The sequence below is a fragment of the Filicampus tigris genome, chromosome 21, assembly GCF_054856515.1.
Source record: "Filicampus tigris isolate MCC_2025a chromosome 21, RoL_Ftig_1.0, whole genome shotgun sequence".
NCBI lineage: Eukaryota > Metazoa > Chordata > Actinopteri > Syngnathiformes > Syngnathidae > Filicampus > Filicampus tigris.
Genome location: NC_141237.1, coordinates 4,784,037 through 4,803,778, shown reverse-complemented (window position 1 = coordinate 4,803,778; position 19,742 = coordinate 4,784,037). Strand labels below are relative to the sequence as shown.

Sequence of the window (19,742 nt, the reverse complement as noted above, 5' to 3'; positions counted from 1 at the left end):
GGTGAGACCAGTCGAACAGCAACAAAGGCAGAGACACCAGTTTTTCCTTTTGTTCTCTTCTCAAGCCCGCACGTTTAATCACTTGGGAACCGTCGGACCCGTACATACATCCACGCGGCAAAAGTACACAACACAAAACACACACGCGTCAAACAAAAACGACACCAAGTTACGTCAAAAACGTTGCAATAAATAGACTCGTCGCGTTACATATTCTGTTCATAATTCTTCTGTACAGAGATGATAGTGTGTGACTTGTGTCCACTGGAAAAGAGCAACCACACACATAGGATGACGATGTAAACAAAAGGGCCACACGAGAAGTCAACATCATGCAGAGGATCCAGAGAGCGCCTACTTGAGGCGTCAAATAATCACAAATACAGTACAGCTTTTCTCTTTGACCTCCATATGAAGTTGCGCGCGCGCGCACACAACAGGGAAGCACAAAACGGCGGAATGTGATGGATTGGAGACCAAAAAAAACAAAAAAAAATCCCCCCAAAAATGAACATCTATTCTTCCAGAGTGCGGAAGGCGTTCTGCATGTCTTCCAGCAGCTGCGCGTACTCGCCCTTTATCTTGGCCTCGCCGTCCTTCACCGGGTCCTGCATTGACACAATGACAAGCTTAAGAGTAATCCAATAAAAGGCAACACATTAGGAATAGTTGTGTGCTGCTCCGGCATTTTCTGCGAGTGCAAGGTTATGCGGTTTTATAAAGTGTCATTATATACACGTGTTGAATGTGTGAATGTCCAAACTATTTCCAGTGAGGGCCACATCCCGGAAAAAAAACCTACATTTGAGCTTTACAGTATGTTATCGGTGACAAAGCAAAATGTTGTTAATATTAATGTGATAACTTGTGACACTGGATATGGATTTTTTTTTTTTCTAATTTAAAATGATTGATTAGGAATATAGCCAATATCTTGTCAGAGTCAACTTGAAAAATGTTAAACAGTAGTGGATATCTTTTTGTATTATATTAAATTTAAAAAAAATGTTGTTTTTTTTAACAATTTAAAATAATAGGTGTGATATTGTGTAACATTCAAAATGTATTTAATGTATCTTAACTTTTTTTATTAAAACATTTATTTTCTAAATTTTCTTTTAGAATACAATAAAAAAAAGATCGTCAACTTCAACTTGAGAGTATGTTAAAAAGAAGAGCAATTTTTTTTTTTATGTGATATCTTGCAACCAATTTTTTTTTTATCAATATGTTGAATTTTTAAAAACAGTGATGATAACTTTCACACATTTAACTTTCTCGTAACCTTCTAATGCAGACCATATTTTTAATGTATTATTTGAACAGGGTCAAAGAAAAACATGCCGCGGGCCACAAATGGGCCCCCGGGGCCGTACTTTGAACTCCGGTGCTTTAGGGGCGTGGCCTCGTGGCAGCATATTGGAAGCTTGCAACACGAAATAAAACTTGACCGAGCAAACGCTTGAAACTCAACAAACTTGTTTAGTGGGGCATGAACAAATGAACAAAATCTACAGACCTTAAATTTCATGGAGCTGATCCTGTAGAGGATTTCTCCCAGGTGCTCCCGGATCATGGCCCAGGTGATCTTGTTGTCGCTCTGCGCCGTAGTCTCCACCGCGTGGCGCGCCATGTCGTAGAAGGCGATCATGTTGGACAGGATGCCCACCGTCTTGTAGAAGGGACAGAATCTGTGGAAGCGCACGTTCACTCCTTCATTTCAATGCTCGCCAACATTGAGATTGTTGCAGCCCTACTATTGCGTGTGGGTAATTCAAAAAATAAATACATAAATAAATTCGGACCTGTCGTAAGGCGTGTAGCCGTTCTGCTGCAGAAAGTCGTCTTTAATCAGCTTGGCCACTTCCAGAGTGATCTTGTCCGTTTCCGCCAGTGACGCCTGCCACAGCCAAGTAATCAGGCGACCGCTTCGCAATTGAACTAACTCCCTTTTTCAAACGGCAACGTCAGCACTTCACCTTCCCGACGAGCTGCACGATCTCAGCCAGGTCCTCCTCCTCCTGCAGGATCTCCTTGGCCTTGGTGCGCAGCGGCACAAACTCGGCAAAGTGCTTGTCGTAGTACTCGTCCAGGGCGCGGGTGTACTTGCTGTAGCTGATAAGCCAGTTGACCGAGGGGAAGTGTTTCCTCTGGGCCAGCTTCTTGTCCAGACCCCAGAACACCTGACACCAGAAGACACCGCGTCAACATACGTGTCGCCGTGGAGTAGATGGCATCGGCGTTGGATAATTATCACCTGAACGATTCCAAGTGTGGCTGAGGTAACAGGATCAGAAAAGTCACCACCAGGGGGCGACACACTAGAATCAAAACACATTTTTCAAAGCGTATTTTTAATGGTTTTTTTGGGGTTTTTTTTTTTTTTTTTTTGTGTCTTGACTCACGCTCCGACGATGCTGACGCTTCCCTCCCTCTCGGGGTTGCCCAGACACTTCACCCGACCGGCGCGCTCGTAGAAGGAGGCCAGACGGGCGCCCAGGTAGGCCGGGTAGCCGCTGTCTGCAGACGCAACACACCGCTTACTTTCACCTACTTCACATTTTCGACGCACTGGCTCCACCTAAGGGCTGTTCGTGGGTGTTACACCAAACTTTGGAGGGAGTTTGACTTAAATACATGATCATCTCAGTATGTAGAATCTTAAAATGAAGTAGTTGTTTTTATTGAATTTGAACTGATAACAAATATAGATTCGGCACAAAAAAATAAAATCAATCATGTCAAAAATGTAAGAAGATGTGAATTTTGTTGGAGTGAGAGAAATAGTCTTCCTGACTTACCGGCGGGCATCTCAGCCAGACGTCCCGAAATCTCCCTGAGGGCTTCGGCCCAGCGGGAGGTGGAGTCGGCCATCATGCTGACGTTGTAGCCCATGTCTCGGAAGTACTCGGACAGCGTGATGCCTGCCAAAAACAAACAAAGCAAATATTTCAAGCCAGACTGACGCCTTCCGTGACGGCTGCCGGCGCGTACCCGTGTAGATGGAGGCTTCTCGGGCGGCTACGGGCATGTTGGAGGTGTTGGCCACCAGCGCCGTTCTCTTCATGATGCTCTCGGTCTTGCCGTCCACCTCCATGGTCAGCTGTGTGGGGGGGGGGGGAAAAAAAACAACGCAAGGTGTCAGGGATAATCGATTAATCCGACCATTATTTTGTCGATTCATCGGTTTGTTCAAAAACAGGACATTATTTCAAATTAACAGCGGAGACAAAAAACGAATGGGAATGAACATCAAATATGACACGACGAGTTGCCTCACCTCGGGGAAATCTCGCAGCACTTCCGACATCTCGTTGCCACGCTCGCCGCAGCCCACGTAGACGATGACGTCGCTGTTGGAGTACTTGGACAGCGACTGGGAGATGACGGTCTTGCCGCAGCCGAAAGCACCCGGGATGGCTGTGGTCCCTCCCTGCACGCACCTGCAATTCAAACGAGCGGTTGAGGGACCCCAGGCGGGCGATCGAGGCGTCTCGCGGAGGGGAAACGTTTCAAAGGGCTGACGGGAAAAGGGCGTCCAGGACTCGCTGTCCGGTCAGCAGCGGGTGGTTGGCGGGCAGCTTCTCCGTGACGGGACGGACTTGTCTGACGGGCCACAACTGCACCATGGTGAACTTCTCCTTCACACCTTCGAACTCCAGCTCCATCACCACGTCCTGGTGGCGGATTGGGAAGAAATGTCACTGGGAATTGCTTTGGTTCGTGTAAATAATGTCGGCACTCACGGAGAGGTCATAGTTTCCCGGCGGGGCCACGTAGGTTACAGTGCCTCGGTTTTTGGGCGGGAGCATGATTTTGTGCTTGATGAGGGAATTCTCGTACACCATCCCGTAGATGTCTCCGCCTGTGATGTGACTGCCAACCTAACAGAGACAAGGAGAAAAAAGGAAAAAAATCCATGGTAACCTACAGCTTTACAGATGCCACTTCTGGTAAACAACTAGTCACTTACCCTGCTTCACCCCCTGATGTTTGGATTTTGGCCTATTTTACTGCCACTTCCCACACCCCCTAAACTTGACTATTTGAGAAAATCTAATTCAGGGAGGGGGCGGGCACAATTTTTCATCAGTTGGGGGGCAAATAAGACTACGCACTTTCTAATTAGACTGAATGACAAAAAAGAAAACTCCTTTTTTTTTTTTTTTGAACCCCCCCCCCCAAATTCTTCTAAAAAAAAAAAAGCCGCCATTCCAGATCTAGTTATGAGGTTGCACGGCCACGTACCCGCAGACTCTTGACGGGCGAGAACTCCCACTTGATGTCTCTGTTGAGTGACCCGATGTTGACGCCTCTCGGGATGTAGATGCTCTGCGTGAGGTCGTTGATGTCCTTCAGGGGTCGCTGGATGCCGTCGAAGATGGAGCCCATGATTCCCGGGCCCAGCTCCACAGAGAGCGGCTTGCCGGTACGCAGCACCGGGTCGCCGACAGACACGCCGGCTGGGTCACAAGTTCAGGAAAAAACAAAGAGACTCTTTTTCATCGTTAAACGTGCGTTACAAATTTACAAATAGCGGGGCCTTCAAGAAGGATACACGTCTCCTCGTAGACCTGGATGGTGGCCATGTCTCCCTCCAGCCGGATGATCTCTCCCACCAGCTCGCTGTGGCCGACGCGCACCAGCTCGTACATGGCCGCCCCCGCCATGGCGGTCGCAGTCACCACTAGAGTGAAGAAAAAGATTTTATAAAAAAAAAAAAAAAAAAAACAATCCCGGCTTTAGCGATATCCACGATGTGGCAGTAACCTGGTCCGGAGACTCCGTGCACGTATCCAAACTGGCTCTCTCGGTCCTCATCTCGGATCTTGGGGAGCTTGGATGTGTCCATCGTCACTGGTTTGTAGGAGAAAAAAAAAAATAATACTCATGCTCATCAATTGTTGCCATTTATCCGTGCCCTTAATTGTCCCTCCCGCTTGGCCTGGGAGGCTGATTCTCGGTTTACATGATAGGACAGCGCCAAAAGTAGGCCACTGAAGTAACTGCAGCGACCAGTTTAACCCAGCTCCCCCCCTTAAAAAGCAGCAGCTTCAGTACTTCTTGACAAGAAATAAATGAAACAGTGCAGAGATAAGGTGGGCTTGTTTGACTAATGAACGAGCTGCTTGAGTCATTTAATGCACAAATTGTCTTGCAAATATTGACAAGTAGTCTGTGTGTGTGTGTGTTGTGTATTCGATCGCATCATCATAATCCTTCATGCATTCCACCTAAGGACAGGGAGCACAAACTTTATGCATAATGATCATGTGACCGTGGCACATGACTTACTGGTCAGATAAGGAAGTGGAAAATGAGCATGCACTGTCTGTGACTGTGAATGGGGAACTTAGCGATGCCCATTTTTTAATACGGTTTATAGTTAATAGTAGCTCGCCATCACTGAAATTTGATTAATAGGTGTACAGGTGGTCATGTGTCTTCCTTAAACTACAGGGAGTGTGTGCGTGCGTGCGTGTAGGTAAATATTGTGTGTTCAGAATGTTGCATGTAAGCGGCACAGTCCTGACGCCCCGGTGTGAATTGAAAAGCTGACTGAAAACGAGTTAACCCGTTAAACTCGGCTAATTCGTACGATTTTGAACGAATGTTATTATGACAGAGAACGACATGTTTGGCGACGCTGCTTCATTTTACGCAGCCATGTCGCCCGACGTAATTACAGCGAATAACCTTCACAATAAGAATGCTAACATCCCCCTGCATAGACTTGATTTTAATATGACAATAATAATGTTATTTGGTAACACTGACACGATGTGAGTCGCTCTCGGCCTGAGAGAAAACAGGGGCTCCCCGGCATTTTGGTGCAATGGGTTACTCGTCTTAAAACAACAAGCAATTCAGAATAAAATAGTGTAAGCGCCGATGTCTAAACAACGTCAGGTTATCGTTAGGAATACATCTAGCTCACCGTGTGATTGCGAAACGGCTGTTTTGCTGTCTTGCTTGGGGAGAAAACGATGCGCGATGTGATGCGTGACAGCAGCAGACACAGGTCAGCTGACTTCATTCATGGACGGAAGCTGCCACTGCTCGGCCCACCATTTTGGATCCTCCCCCGGAACTGCACGAAGAAATAATAAATCAAAAAAATAAAATAAATCCTCTATTAATAGTCCATTCTAACGACTGGATATTATTTTAAACGCATTGCTAAAAAATAATATATATATATATATATATAGTCCCAACTTTGTCTCGCATCAAAGTTGAACGCGTCTTCGTTTTCGTTTCGTACATGGCGGGGGCGGCCATGTACGTAATATATATATATATATTATCGGGATGTTATTTGAACAAATGACCAAGTGACTTTTCGAAAGTAGCTAAGGCAATTCGAGCACGTGACTGATTTCTACGCGGATGGAAATGGAAAACGACTCGTTATTTGATTTTCATTTTAAAATACAAAGAATTATCACTTTTTCTTTTATTCTCACAAATGCTCTTATAATAACACTCGGTCCAATATTTTACACGTTTCAAATAAATACATACCAAAACACGAGCTAGTTAGTTAAAAAGAAAGTCTAGTATACATCCTGACAGATCAAAAGCAGGGCAGGAGCTAAATCTACCAATGCCGCTAGTGCGCATGCGCGGGGTCAGGGTTGACAGTCTCCCCACAATCGTGGAAAGCGGTGCGGCGGCTAAGCTAACCGTCGCAACGAGCTACATGTGGAGGGTAAAACGGGAAGGCATCCCCGACCCTAACTCTGTCAAATCTCCCCGTGTCCGCCCGCCACGACGCTAAAAGTCGAGACTCGGTGAAAATTATACCAGTTTATGATGAAAGGGTGAGTGTCCGCTTTTCAAGCCGCGAATGAAGTCGTTCACGACTGCATTTTGTCACCGGGGGAGGAGACGGCGAGGCTAGCAAAGCTAGCTAGCGTAGCATAGCCGCGCCAAGCTATTTTTAAACTCGGTACCCGAGCCGGTGGGGATAAAATAAGAAGCCCGCGACAGCTTCGTTGATGGCCTAACGCCAACGCCGATTGCCCGCCGATTCAAGCCACTGCGTGCGGAACGCTTGCGGCTGTTTCGAACTAGCGAGCTGAGACTTAACTGCGAATGTGAGCGGTTTTTTTCCCCACACGTCAGTAAGACAGCGGGTAAAGTAAGCGTTTGTCTGCCGAAATCAGTCACAGCAAAATAAGAAACCCGAACTACTTTATGTGTGTGTGTGTATCAATATTTTAAAAATCCAAAGTCAAACGTTAATTTGGGAGTTTGGAACGTAGACACCAAGTGTCAGCCATGACAAGTGTGCGTTTTGCCTCAAGAGGGTTCACCTCGCGGCTTGGTGGTTAGTACGTCTGCTTTACAGTTTGGAGGTTGCGGGTTCGAAACTCGGCTGTGTGGATTTTGACATGTTCTTTTCTACAGCTTCTTCAAACATGTTAAGTTCATTGACAACTTTTCAAAATGTCCATAAGCATGAATGACCGTCTCTACATGTGTCCGTCCACAAACCCCAAAACATTCATTTTAGATTCCCTGAAAAGTCTAAATGGGCCTTAAGTGTGAATGTGAGCATGATGGGTTGTCTGTACGTGCTGTGCGATTGATGACCGACGACGACCAGTCCAGGGTTCGAGTCAATGGCATAAGCTCCAGCTCACCCTACACTCTCATGATGACAAGCAAGCGCTATAGAAAAGGGATGGATGGGTTCAGCTCGCTCTTCCTCACCTTTCTCCTGCATTGTCAGTGGAACTGTGAATGTGTGCGAGAGACAATGGCGAGCGTTCACTAAGGCTGTTGTGTGCAAAATACATTCACAGTAGAGCTATTGTTTGTTTGGGGAAAAAAAACAAAATTACCTAATTATTTGAAGCAACAAAAAACAACAACAAAGCAGAACTACTCACTGCTCTAAGATGTTGACCATAATTTCAGATTTTTCTTCTCTGGTCATTTGTATCTGTCCATGGTGGTGTCAACCCCCTGCTCCCTCAAAAAAAAAAAAAAAAAAAAGCCAAAGAAAAAGCACAACACATTGACCGACCGAGCTGATGTGTTGCGGCGTGTCAGCCCTTTGACCGTTTCGCTGTTGTTCCAGTAGCCGGATCGAGCTGGGGGACGTGACGCCCCACAATATCAAACAGCTCAAGTGCCTCAACCAGGTCATCTTCCCCGTCAGCTACAATGACAAGTTCTACAAGGACGTCCTGGAGGTGGGCGAGCTCGCCAAGCTCGGTAAGCGACAACACAAATGTACCCGAACAGTTGGAACATAAATAGTACAGTGAAACCCTTAACATTTGAACACCCCTAAAATGTACAATTTGGTCATTTCACTTTAAAAACTGAGGTTGGCATATTATGTGAGACTGCACGACCCAAAATATTAAGGCCACAAATGTGTTTTGCTTTTTCTTTGACTTTTTTTGTGATGAACAAATGTTGACAAGAATCCCAGACAATGTTCTGTTCAAATTGTGAGGTTCCACTGTATGGGCAATACATAAATGCCCATTGAAAAAAGCATCAGAGGATGTTTAAATGGAAGTGTTGCGGGCGGGGGGGGGGGGGTGCGCTCTCTTTTGTTTCCTTTTGCGCGGCAGCATACTTCAATGACATCGCAGTGGGGGCCGTGTGCTGCCGAGTGGACCACTCTCAGAACCAGAAGCGATTGTACATCATGACGCTTGGCTGTCTCGCGCCCTACCGGAGACTCGGCATTGGTGAGCCGCGCAAAATGGAGGAAAAACTTTTTTTTTGACTTGGAAGAAGAAGTTTTGACTTAAATTTGTGCATTTTGGCACCCGCAGGTACAAAGATGCTGAACCATGTGCTCAACATCTGCGAGAAGGATGGTACTTTTGACAACATTTATCTGTGAGTGTCCTATACTTCCCCGTATAACGGACAATGGATTAATCTGTCTTCGTCATAAAAGATGTATTAAAATGAATCGCGCCTAGTTCCTATTCCCCACGAAATAACACTGAATTTCAAAATAAAGTCAATCAGTGACACCCATGTCCTGTCTTTAAAAGCCATACACACTCAGTCACAGATGTGACCCCAAGCAAAATATATTTTTTATCCAATGACTTAATTCAATTGGTATACTTGATTCTAAAACATCTTGATTTTTTTTTTTTTTTTTGTAATAATTTCTTCCACCAGTCACGTGCAGATAAGCAACGAGTCGGCAATCGACTTCTACCAGAAGTTCGGCTTTGAGATCATCGAAACCAAGAAGAACTACTACAAGAGGATAGAGCCGGCGGACGCGCACGTCCTGCAGAAGAGCCTGCGAAGCCTGAGCGCGCCGTCCAGCGGAGAGCTTCAGAAAACGGATTAGGGTGACGACCGACGGACGGACGGACGGACGGGCAGGGCGTCACCCGCTTTTCGGAAAAACCAGCACACCTGACCTGCGTGTAAAAGAACTGTGACAAACGCCCCCATCCCCACAAAGGACGCTTTCAAAGACAAAATTGGGGAAGAAGGAAGGAAAAAAAAAAAAAAAAAAAAAAAAAACTTGGCAAATGAGTATCTTTGGCCTGTCCCCTCCATCCCCCTGTTACTCATTCAGCTGATTGACAAAGTGTCCAAAAAGTGCTCGTCCGATTGACAACCTGAGTGCGGTGTTTGCAATGCGTACTTTATGCGTGACTTGGTTTTGATGCAGTTCTAAAAATGTAAATGGGGACAGGGGCTGTTAACTATAATTTCTGGTTTTGAAACGGTTTAAAAGACCGCACCTGATGGTTTGTGGGGGCGTTTGAATGTCTTCTCCGTTGGCCATGATGAACTGTTAACAAGGTGGTGGTGCGTTCGGAATTACTTCATTTAAAACCCATTCGGCTGTTCTTTTGTTTGGTTCCATTTTCATTTTACATTGCAGAGGTTAAGCATTTCAGAGGTTCTCCTGGGTTTGGGAAATAGTATTGAATGTCAATGCGTTCTTCAAAGGGGAAACGCGAGATCTTTTGGGGTGGAGGGCGACACGGCAGAGCTGGTCACCCCCCACCCCACCCCCAACAACTTCCTGCCGAGTATTGGCCGCCGACGTGGTCCGCTTGTGTTTTTTTTTTTTTTTTTTTTTTTTGAAGCGCGTGTGTGAGCGCGAGCGTGTTTTACCCAGAGGAAGCTCTGACTCCGAATGCATGCAAGGAGACTTGTGTCCTCTCTCTACTGTAGTATAAGCATGGTTTCTTTCTTTGAAGAATTTTATCTTTTTCTGGAGCTCTATATTGTATGACTTTTTAACGTCTAAATAAATGAATTACTATTTGCAGTAAAGCTGCTGTTTGTCGTCAAGCTATAAGTATAAGGGGAGTAAGACAAATTGCTTATTCTATACCAAGATGGTATAGAATATTGAATTAACGGCATAGACTTTCTGTTTCCATTTCCGGCTCTATGGTTATTATGACATTAACTCTGCTGTCGCAAGATGCCCAAAAAAAAAAAAAAAAGACTGGTGGGTTAATTAAGTATTCGAACAGTCTGTGAACAAAGAAATAAAATATCCCCAAAAGATTTTGAGTTAAATTTCGGGAGAAACAAACTAAGACTACACGCGCATACAACAGTGGTTGAGGAGTACGCATATGCACACTGAGCCATTTTGATTGGCTGCTTCGCCCATGCTCTGAAATCTGATTGGCTGTTGGCTTCCTAAGCGCCCGCCTCGTTTCGCAGCTCGGATTGTTTTGGGAGCTGGGTTGAAATAGCATGCTAGCTAGCTAGCAAACAGTTAGCTTCTCCAACCTCTCTCTTAAGTTGTCACAGGCGCTGACACTTACATAAAATGTCCAAACTACAGGTGAGCGGGAACATGCCCTCTTATAATAGCCTTTTGTCAGCGGAGTAGCGACGAAACGGCGCTCGTTTTCGGCTTTAAAAGTGAGCTAGGCTAACTATTAGCGAGCTAGCTGGGAGAAGCATTGATTGCTACTTACTTGGTCTTTGATTAACCAGCGTGAGAACTAAATAAAGCTACTGCACAATATTCACCTGTGTGTTCTTTTCGTCACATCGTGGCTATAAACGCATGTAAATAAGTCAAGGGCAGCTGCAATGCTATCTAAAGGACTGTGTATATTTTAATGAGGAACGATTGCTTCTAAGCCACCCTGAGAGAAGTTCTACAATTTACAATCTTTTGAACTTCTTGTATACATGCGGTGCCATCAGGATCTTGTTGCACGGATGTTTGCATTGCAGGACGGCCACAGGAAGGATCTCAGGTCAAACTGGTGAGAGTGTGCGGACTCGCCTGACAGGCAACGGTTTGGGAAAGGATGCCAGAGATGACCGAAACCGAGACAGCTGGACGAAAACCAAAGTAAATCATCTGTGAATTAAAATTAACATTGCTATTGGAAAAGACGTCTGTATTTAACCGGCCTTGTTTTCTATTTCTTCTATTTTACAGAAAGAAGAAAAACAAAGAATCCCACAATGCTGGTAATACATTAAAATGTTTAAATGTCACCCGCGTTGACCTTGCAGTCGCTTACATTTCCTCTCTTGTATTCAGTCGAGAGGCACCGCAAAGAGAAGATAAATGCAGGGATTAACCGCATTGGCAATCTGTTGCCCTGTTCACAAGCACTTAAACAGGTAAGATGCATTCAACTGTTGTACATTCAATTCAGTTCACTCACCCATGTCTGTGTATGCAGAGTAAGAACATGATCCTGGACCAGGCCTTTCGCTACATCACTGAGCTGAAGAAGCAAAATGATGCAATGCTCCTGGAAGGCGGTGATAAAGTCCAGGGTAAATTTTAAACAACGTCAGACAAAATGCAATGCTGATATTCCTGTTGCGAATGATCAAGAATCCCCTTTTTTCCCCGACACCGCTGTTACTTTTTCCTTTAATAGTAGCACGACTGTTTTGCAATACTTTGTCCTTTAGTATTTGTTTGATTTTACAACTGAGAGAAAAATCTGGAGGAGGAAAACCAAAATGGGCAATTTGCAAAAAATAGTGTTTATTAGTTTAAGACAGGGTTTGGGAAACATTTCCATTTTTGTAGACTTCTTGGTTCACCACCCTGCGTTAATAAATGCGGAAAGGCGTTTATTAAAGTACTTTTGTGTAGCCATATGCAGCCTGCGCATGAGACAAACGGTTGCGTCTGCTCTCGGCTTCCGCAGCGGAGGAGATCCGACGACTGCGGCGTCATTGCGAGGAGCTTCGCAAGGAGAGCGCCCACTACATCGAGCTGCTCAAAGCCCACGACATCAATCTCCTCGAGGACCCCACCGTCCACTGGAAGGGCAAGCAGCGCTGCGCCAAAGTGGCCAAAGTCACCCCCACTCACCAGCTGCCCAAGGGCACGATCGTCTATTCCAACGGCAACGTGATGTGCCCCACGGGGAAAGAGAGCAGCCCCGGGAAGCAGCCCTCGGACGCCTTGCTCCTTCAGCCCCCCTCGGAAGCGGGCGCGGGCGCGAGGGTGAACGGAGCCTCGCTCCAAGTCACCTCCTCCTCGACGTTGCTGCACTCTGGTTCGAGTGCCGCCCAGTCCACGGCGGGCCTCGCCGTTGCGGAGCAGTGCGCGCCGCCCTCCGTGTCCTACATCACCCTCCAGCTCCCGGCCGTCAACGCCGGCTTGCCCCAGCCGCCCGCCGCCCCCCCCGCCCAGGCCAACGTCGCCCCCACGTCAGCGTCCCAGCTCCCGTTGCCCGTCTCCTGTCTCGCCACAATGAATCACACCGCAAGGGACACTGCCCTCCGGACTGTAAGTTACACTGCCATCCCCAACAGTCAAGCCCTTCTCAGAGCGGGGGCGGCGGGTAGCACGCAAACCACGTGGACAACGCTGCAGATGGCCGGCAACACAGTGCAGCCCGTCTGCCAGAGTCTCGGCAGCACCACCCAGGCTGTCCACCAGGTGACAGTGTGCCCCGTGGGCACCAAGCCTCCTCCCGTGCAGCCGATTCAAATACAGATGCAGGCCCCCGCCGCCCCCGTCGCCCCCGTCGCCGCGCACATTCAGACGAGGCCGCCCCAGCTGCGACCTGCCATCCCGGTCCTCGCCGCGCAGCCTCAGTGCGCCGTGCTCCCGCAGCCGGTTTCTCAGCCCCAGCCGGCGTCGCTCATTCCCCACCCGCCGGCGGCGGCGGCGCTGATCCCTCAAGCTCAGCGGCAGGCCACCGTGCTGCCCCTGCTCCAGACCATGCAGGTGCTGCAGGTCAACCCGAGCGGCGCGGCAGCCACGGCGCCGCAGAGCAGCAACAACCCCAGCGTGGTCATTCTGCAGCAGGCCAACTCCTGCCCGAGCCAGCCGGTCATGAGGGAAGACGTGAGTAACCCGGCGCCCTGTCAGCATATCGTCATCATCCAGGCCCCCAACCACCCTGCGCCGGCCCCTCAGAATCCCAAGCTTGGTTTGGTCCCCGCCGCCGCCGCCGCGCCTTCTTCGATACCCGCCACTCAAACAAGCAACAGTTCAACGTCGACGTTGCAGAGTGTGGGCGGGAAGCAGCTGGTGCACATTCTCCCGCGTCCGGCACAGCCTCCGGCGAGCCACTCGTCACAGATGAGCCAGACGTCCGCCGGGGCCCAGGCCACCCCGCAGACCATCACCGTGAACGGGCAGGTCTTCGCCCTGAAGCCCATGAAGACTTCGGACAAAACCGCTTCCCAAAGTACAATGCAACTGGTCCAGCCGACCACCACGGAGGAACCCACCACCAACGTGGCGCTCAAAAGTCTCGGGGCCCTCAGTAGTCTGAACCAGAGCATCTCTCAGGGCCTTCCGCTTAGCATTTCTAGCCAGAGCAGCAGCAGCAGCGACAACAACAACAACAGTGTCCCTCCACCGGCTGCTCCATCCGCAGCGGTCCAGCAGAAACGACAGCCTCCTGCTCCCGGGACTGTCCAGCAATCAAAGGCGCCTCTCCCGAGCCCGGTCAAATCCGGACAAGCGGCCAGTGCGCCCAAGGCTGCCGGAAAGAGGCTGCGGGCGACTCTCCATGCGAAGCGGTCGGCAGCGAAAAGGGCCAAAGCGTCGAAGAAAAGCGAGCTCAGCCCGGCTAGCTCGGAGGAAAACCGGAGAGCTTCTCGGGCCTCAGACATTCCTGCCGTAGCCGCCGCGACGGCGTCCGCTGAAAGCGGACAGAGTGTCACTTCCTCACAAAGCTCGCCGAAAACGGTCGCTTGCGTTACGGCCAGCGGCCCGACCGTATTCAGTCAGCCGCAAAGCGTCAGCTCGGTGGGCGCGAGCCCCGAGCAAGTTATTTCCACTCAAGCTGGCGCGAGCGTTGCGCCCACCGCAGTCGTGACCGCCAGCGCGACATCGGCCACGCCTTCGGCCACGCCTTCGGCCAGCGCGGCCGCGCCTTCCAACGGCGGCTCGGCGGGAAGCCAGCCCGCGGAACCCGAAGCGGCCGGTGCGCCGACTCACGCGACGCAAACTAACTCGCCCCTTCCCTCTCCGCCGTCTAAACGAAGCGCGACTGTCGCCGCCGCCGCCGCGTGTCCCGCTTCAGTCGGCACCGCAGCGATCGCCCCCGCAACTCAGACCACACAATCAGTACCTTGTCCCCGGCGACCCAACAACACCGAACCGGTGGCCACGTCGTCATCCGCCGCGTCCACAAGCCCAACTGCGTTAGCGCCGGTCGGCGCTTGTGCGGCGCAGCGGCCCGACGCCAACGTCAAACTTGCTCAGCCAGCAGCCAAGGCCAGACAGGCCCAAGAAGAGAGAGCCGCTACCAGCTTAGCGGCGTCCGCGTCCGATACGACGCACAAGAAAGACTTTGTGCTGTCTCACGGGGTGTACGCGAACCTCGACGATCAAACGATGGAGCCCCCCGTGACGGACTCCCCCATGTCCACGGTGGCGGGGGCAGGCCGAGGCTTCTCGGTGGCCTCCATGCTCCCTCAAGGTCAGGGCATGAGCGCCTCCTCCGGCTCCTTCGGAACGTTCACCTTCACGTCCGAGCAGGCCGAGATGCTGGCGTTGGCCATGTTGGAGCAGGACAGCCCGGGGAGGAGGGGCGGAAGCTGCGCGGGCAACGACGCCGCCGCCGCCCACGCCGCCTGGCAAAAAGGTCCCGCCGCCAAAGAGAAAGCCCCCGCCGGGCAGCAGGCCAAAGCCAGCAAACCCGTGGATGTAATCAAACCTCCAGTTCAGGCGTCGGTCAGGGGGCAGGTCGGCGACGCGTCCGTGGGCGGCGCCGGCAGGCATCCGCGCAACCCGGCTCACCTCGTCACGTACTCCCAGTCTCAGCCGCTCCCCCAGGTGCCGGCGCAGAGCTCGGCCCAAAGCGCCACCGCGGCCAGCTTGAGCGTCAACAACCTGATCCGGCCCAGCTCCTCCCAGCAGGCCTACCCGGGCTCTCCCAGCCTGGCGGGCCAGCAGTGCTCGGCGCCCTCGCCCGCCGCCGCCTCGGCCCACGTTTCCCAAGCGTCCATCAACACGCTCTCGCCCTGCTCGGGCGCCGCCCAGCTCAACGCCGAGTACGCCCCCATGAAAACGGCGTTGATGCGGGCTCAGGCCGAGCGGCAAGTCAAGATCCTCTCCAAGCGGCAGGCGCAGGAGGAGGCCATTCTCAACGGCGGCAAACGAGCCAAGCCGTGCCCGCTGCCGGCGCCCGCCGTGGGCCACATGGACGTGAAAGGGGCGGAGCGCGGCCAGATGATGGTCGGCGGCCAGCTGCCTCCCTCGTCCTCGGCGAGGATCAACTCCGAAGGCTCCCTCTTCGCCACAAACTCCTTCATGAGCACGGTGGCCCGGGCCGCCGACGCCCACTGCCCCCCTGAGCAGAACCAGCCGGGGGTGCTCCACCCACCCCAGGGCCATCCGCAACATCCTCCCGCCCAGCACCTGGGGGGCAATCTGTACATGAAACAGCAGCAGCAGCAAGAGCAACAGCGACACCACCTGTACCACCTGCAACACCACCTGAGCCAGCCCGACCCGGCGCAGCGCCACTCGCTCCACCAGAGGGCGCTGCAGCAAGAGCAGCACGCGCAGAAGAAGAGGGGCCTGGTCCGAGGCGGCCAGACCGGCTCGCCCGCCGCCGCCGCCATGCAACAGAAGCAGCAGCAGCAGCAGCAGCAGCACCACCTGGAAAAGTCGGGCGTCCAACAGCAGCACTCGCACGCGCATCAGCAGCACGCGCCGCCGCCGCCGCCGCAGCGCCAACCGTCGCATCCGCAGCAGCATCAAGCGCAGCAGCACCAACAGCAGCAACACCATCAACAGCTGCAGCAGCAGCAGCAGAACTCGCACAGCAGGCACCAGCAGCATTTGCAGCAACAGATGCAACAACAACAACAACACTTTCGGCACCAGGAGAAGAGCTGTGAGGCGCAGGCGGCCGGAGCCAGGGGCCACCACAACAACCACCTGGCGCAGCAGGACCACCTCAAGGTGAGTCCTCACTCGCCTCGGCTAAATAAGTCAAACAACATTTTCCTCCGCGAAAACAAAATAAAAGCGGGGGTGCCGCGAAAACGGCGATAACTGACCGAAACGCAATTTTGCGTCTTGAGCTTTCTGGGTTATCTTTTAAATGGATTTATTTGCGTATTACAAAGCAGCCACACAGAAGAAAGGTCGAAAAGTTGTTTGGGGAATTTTGTAGTTTACGTAATTTATTGCACAATACTTAGCAACTTTTTTTTTTTTTGGTTAACTTGCACTCCACAAATACTCCATATCATAAAAAAACAATAAAAACGGCTCACCTGTTTTCTGAAGCTGAGCCCGGTGCAGCTGTGATGTCGTTTTCAGTCGGGAGCTAGTGACAAAATGGCCGCCCCCTGAGATGGACAAAAATGGGTGGATTTTACTACTTAGCTCATATTCCAAAAAACAGAATGCCCTGTTTTGACTAGTGGGACTATATGATAGAACATATGTAAAGAAAACATTGGGGTTGACTTCCCCTTTAACTCATTCAATCCCAAAGACATATTTATGTCTTTTTTCAGTCCAGCCATTCATTCCCGGGAATTTTTTTTTTGGTTTTCAGGGTAAATAAAAAAAAAAAGAGTCTGGTACTGAATGAGTTAAACCGCTTTCTCTATGGGGCCTTATGAGGACAATTATAGCAATTGGTTGGATGGACGAAATAAAAACCAACAAATCTCTAAAAACGAATTAAAACGAACGGAAGTGACATTTCTTAAGTGAAAGCGAAAGAGCAAAACAACATTAATATTTTGGGCATCTGCCTTCAGCCTGGCCAAGATCACAGCGCCATGCAGAGGATGATGACTTCGAGGACTTTGGATCAGCAGCAGCAGCAGCAGCAGCAGCAGCAGCAGCAGCAGCAGCAGCTCATCTCGCCGCCCGGCAACCCGGCGTCGCGTTCGTCCGAGCTGACGTGCGCGCCGTCCCGCCAGGAGCGCCACCGCGTCTCCAACTACTCGGCCGAGGCGCTCATCGGTAAAAGCACCACTAATGCCGATCAGCAGCAGCAGCGCATGGCGCACCACCTGCAGCCGGGCCGCGGCGGCGGCGGCGGCGCCGCGCCCGAGCAGGGCGACCTGCGCGGCTACATGGACGCGTCGGGGCGAGGCAAATCCAACGTGGCGCACAACCCGCAGGGACGACTCCCCTCGGAGCACCCGGGCCCGGTCGACGTCCAGCGCGTGTCCGAGTGCCCGCCCTTCAAAAGCATGGCGGCGGGACCAGGTGCGCATCAGCTGGCCGGTTTTGAGGCTCAGGTTTCCCGAGGGGGCGACATGGCCCCCAAGTCGCAGAGGGGGCAGCAGCAGGGAAGCTTCCGAATGGGCGTCGGCCCCCCGGCAGACGGCAGGAACCGCGGCGCCGGCGGCGGCGGCTACGCCGGGGTCCACCTTGGGCCGCAGGCCGCGCACGTGGGACCGGCGCTGCTGCGCGAGCAGGAGGCTTGCCACCAGAGTTTCATGCAGAGCCTCCTGTCGTCTGAGGGGAACCACCAGAGGGCGACGCAGTGCTGCCCGCCGGCCAGCATGGAGTACCCCTCGGCGGAGATCCAGGCCAAGGCGTCGAGCCCCAGCCAGAAAGCCTCGGCCATGAACAAAAGCCACATTTCTCAGGTCAACGCTAATATGCACGGCGGCGTGCGGGCGGCCCACCCCGCCGAGCCGGGCCGCCCCTCGGCGGCCTCCAGGCCGCCCGTCAGCCAGCACTCGCGCCACGCGCCGCCCGCCAAGCTGAGACCGGGCGAGCGCCCCCGCTCGGGGACGCTGCGGCCCGGCAACCCCTTCGAGCCCGAGGGCCACCTGCCCCTCCCGTCCGGAGGCGGCGTGCTCCTGGGCCGGCCGCAGTCGGGCGGCGAAGCGCGGCGCAGCGCCATCGTCCGCTTCATGGCGGACGGCGCCCAGGCGTCGGGCGACAACAACCTGGTGGCCGAGCAGCACCTGGCGCAAAACTTTGGCTTCCCGTTCATCCCCGAGGGCGGCATGAACCCGCCCATCAACGCCAACTCCACCTTCATCCCGCCCGTCAGTCAGCCCAACGCGTCCTCGCGCACGCCCTCCCTACTGCCCGTCGAGCCGCAGAACACCTTGCCCTCCTTCTACCCGTCCTACTCGCCGGCCGCCCACCCCAGCCTGCCGGGCGACGTCACCCTGCAGTACTTCTCCAACCAGATGTTCACCAGCCCCGGCGCCGACAAGCCCAGCGCGCCGCCGCCCCTCAACAACCGCTTCGGCTCCATCCTGTCGCCGCCGCGTGCCGTCGGCTTCGCGCAGGCCAGCTTCCCGCTGCTGCCCGACATGCCGCCTATGCCCATCGCCAACTCGTCGGGCATCACGCCGCACATCTCCAACTTCAACCTCACCTCGCTCTTCCCGGAGATCGCCGCCGGGATGCCCGCCGACGGCTCGGCCATGCCGATGTCGCCGCTGCTGTCGCTCGCCAACGCGTCCGCCGCCGATTCGAGCAAGCAACCCAACAGGCCCGCGCACAACATCAGCCACATCCTGGGACACGACGGCAGCTCGGCCGTATGACCGTGGAAGGAAGTCGCGACAGACGGCGTGAAAGGGGCTACTGTTTACGCAACTGTTTGGATGGCATTCCTTTGTTGCGACTGTTTTCGATCGCATTTGTCCTCATGATCATTTCAATGCTTTTTTTGTGTGTGTGTGTGGGGGGGGGGGGGTGGCAGCATTATTGGTTTGTATGTAAAAGAACAATCCAGTGTTTGTAACAAGAATTCGTTGGTTTTCTATTTGTTGTCGAAGAGGAAACCTGCAGCGTTAATGTATTTGACTAACTTATATCAGGTTGTTCTGTACAGAATCAAGACTGTTTTGTAAATACACACGTTTCATATCAGAAGGTTAGATTGTGTATTTGTACATAAAGAAAATTGATTAATAAAGTTTATAAGGGGACGTTTGAAATTTCTGCCTGCTGAAAGTTTGTCTCGCCACCAGGTGGCGTGCTTCGCCTCTGAGTTAACATTGATACAATTTGAAATAAGAACTTTACTGTTAAAAGGGTTCCATTTTTTTTCCTTTTTTAATCATTTTAAAATGGAAAAAAAGTGTAATAAATTGTTTGTAGATTGTTTTTAAATGTTAGCATTTGAAGTGATTTGTTTATTTAAAAATTGTAAAACATTTTTTGAATAATTGCCAATATTTTTTAAATTGAAAATTCTGAATGAATTTTTGTTTTGTTTTTGTAGACTATACTATTTTTCATGAAGCATGTTCTGCTTTAAATACGAATATTTTAAAGGTAATTCAATATTTTGTATGTTTTTTTTAAAATATATATTTTTAGAACGAAT

At 51.4% G+C, this 19,742-nt stretch overlaps 3 protein-coding genes across 4 annotated transcripts; 2 read left to right on the top strand and 1 right to left on the bottom strand.

The window, feature by feature from the left end:
* Positions 1-40: 40 nt before the first annotated feature.
* On the bottom strand, positions 41-6,091 carry atp6v1ab (ATPase H+ transporting V1 subunit Ab). The gene is made up of 15 exons (XM_086020495.1): positions 5,939-6,091; positions 4,771-4,857; positions 4,559-4,687; positions 4,249-4,463; positions 3,747-3,884; positions 3,526-3,677; positions 3,281-3,443; positions 2,995-3,103; positions 2,802-2,924; positions 2,406-2,520; positions 2,258-2,321; positions 1,980-2,183; positions 1,806-1,900; positions 1,520-1,691; positions 41-608 (listed from the first exon to the last, which is right to left on the bottom strand). The coding sequence occupies exons 2-15, from the start codon at positions 4,850-4,852 to the stop codon at positions 516-518; spliced, it is 1,854 nt and encodes a 617-aa protein (XP_085876621.1). The 5' UTR covers positions 4,853-4,857; positions 5,939-6,091; the 3' UTR covers positions 41-515.
* Positions 6,092-6,597: 506 nt separating this feature from the next.
* naa50 (N-alpha-acetyltransferase 50, NatE catalytic subunit) lies at positions 6,598-10,284 on the top strand. 2 transcript variants are annotated; one of them, XM_086020551.1, is made up of 5 exons: positions 6,598-6,824; positions 8,093-8,226; positions 8,595-8,714; positions 8,802-8,868; positions 9,163-10,284. In XM_086020551.1, the coding sequence occupies exons 1-5, from the start codon at positions 6,814-6,816 to the stop codon at positions 9,338-9,340; spliced, it is 510 nt and encodes a 169-aa protein (XP_085876677.1). In that variant the 5' UTR covers positions 6,598-6,813; the 3' UTR covers positions 9,341-10,284. The 2 variants fall into 2 exon arrangements, with proteins under 2 accessions (XP_085876677.1, XP_085876676.1); XM_086020550.1 differs by having other exon boundaries at positions 6,600-6,824; positions 8,090-8,226.
* A 136-nt stretch (positions 10,285-10,420) lies between these two features.
* Positions 10,421-19,493, top strand: usf3 (upstream transcription factor family member 3). The gene is made up of 7 exons (XM_086020466.1): positions 10,421-10,810; positions 11,212-11,332; positions 11,423-11,454; positions 11,528-11,610; positions 11,673-11,769; positions 12,153-16,381; positions 17,194-19,493. Exons 2-7 carry the CDS (start codon positions 11,289-11,291, stop codon positions 18,952-18,954), a joined length of 6,246 nt encoding a protein of 2,081 aa, XP_085876592.1. The 5' UTR covers positions 10,421-10,810; positions 11,212-11,288; the 3' UTR covers positions 18,955-19,493.
* Positions 19,494-19,742: the final 249 nt, after the last annotated feature.

Excerpts from the sequence above, each read along its gene's own strand:
- usf3 (XM_086020466.1), top strand. The coding sequence starts at position 11,289 with ATGCCAGAGATGACCGAAACCGAGACAGCTGGACGAAAACCAAA. Across the intron at positions 11,455-11,527 it reads CAAAGAATCCCACAATGCTG|TCGAGAGGCACCGCAAAGAG; the intron begins GTAATACATTAA and ends TCTTGTATTCAG. Across the intron at positions 11,611-11,672 it reads GTTCACAAGCACTTAAACAG|AGTAAGAACATGATCCTGGA; the intron begins GTAAGATGCATT and ends CTGTGTATGCAG.
- naa50 (XM_086020550.1), top strand. Across the intron at positions 8,715-8,801 it reads CTACCGGAGACTCGGCATTG|GTACAAAGATGCTGAACCAT; the intron begins GTGAGCCGCGCA and ends TGGCACCCGCAG. Across the intron at positions 8,869-9,162 it reads ACTTTTGACAACATTTATCT|TCACGTGCAGATAAGCAACG; the intron begins GTGAGTGTCCTA and ends TTCTTCCACCAG.
- atp6v1ab (XM_086020495.1), bottom strand. The coding sequence starts at position 4,852 with ATGGACACATCCAAGCTCCCCAAGATCCGAGATGAGGACCGAGAGAGC. Across the intron at positions 2,322-2,405 it reads AGCGTCAGCATCGTCGGAGC|TGTGTCGCCCCCTGGTGGTG; the intron begins GTGAGTCAAGAC and ends TTTTGATTCTAG. Across the intron at positions 609-1,519 it reads TCAGCTCCATGAAATTTAAG|GACCCGGTGAAGGACGGCGA; the intron begins GTCTGTAGATTT and ends GTGTCAATGCAG.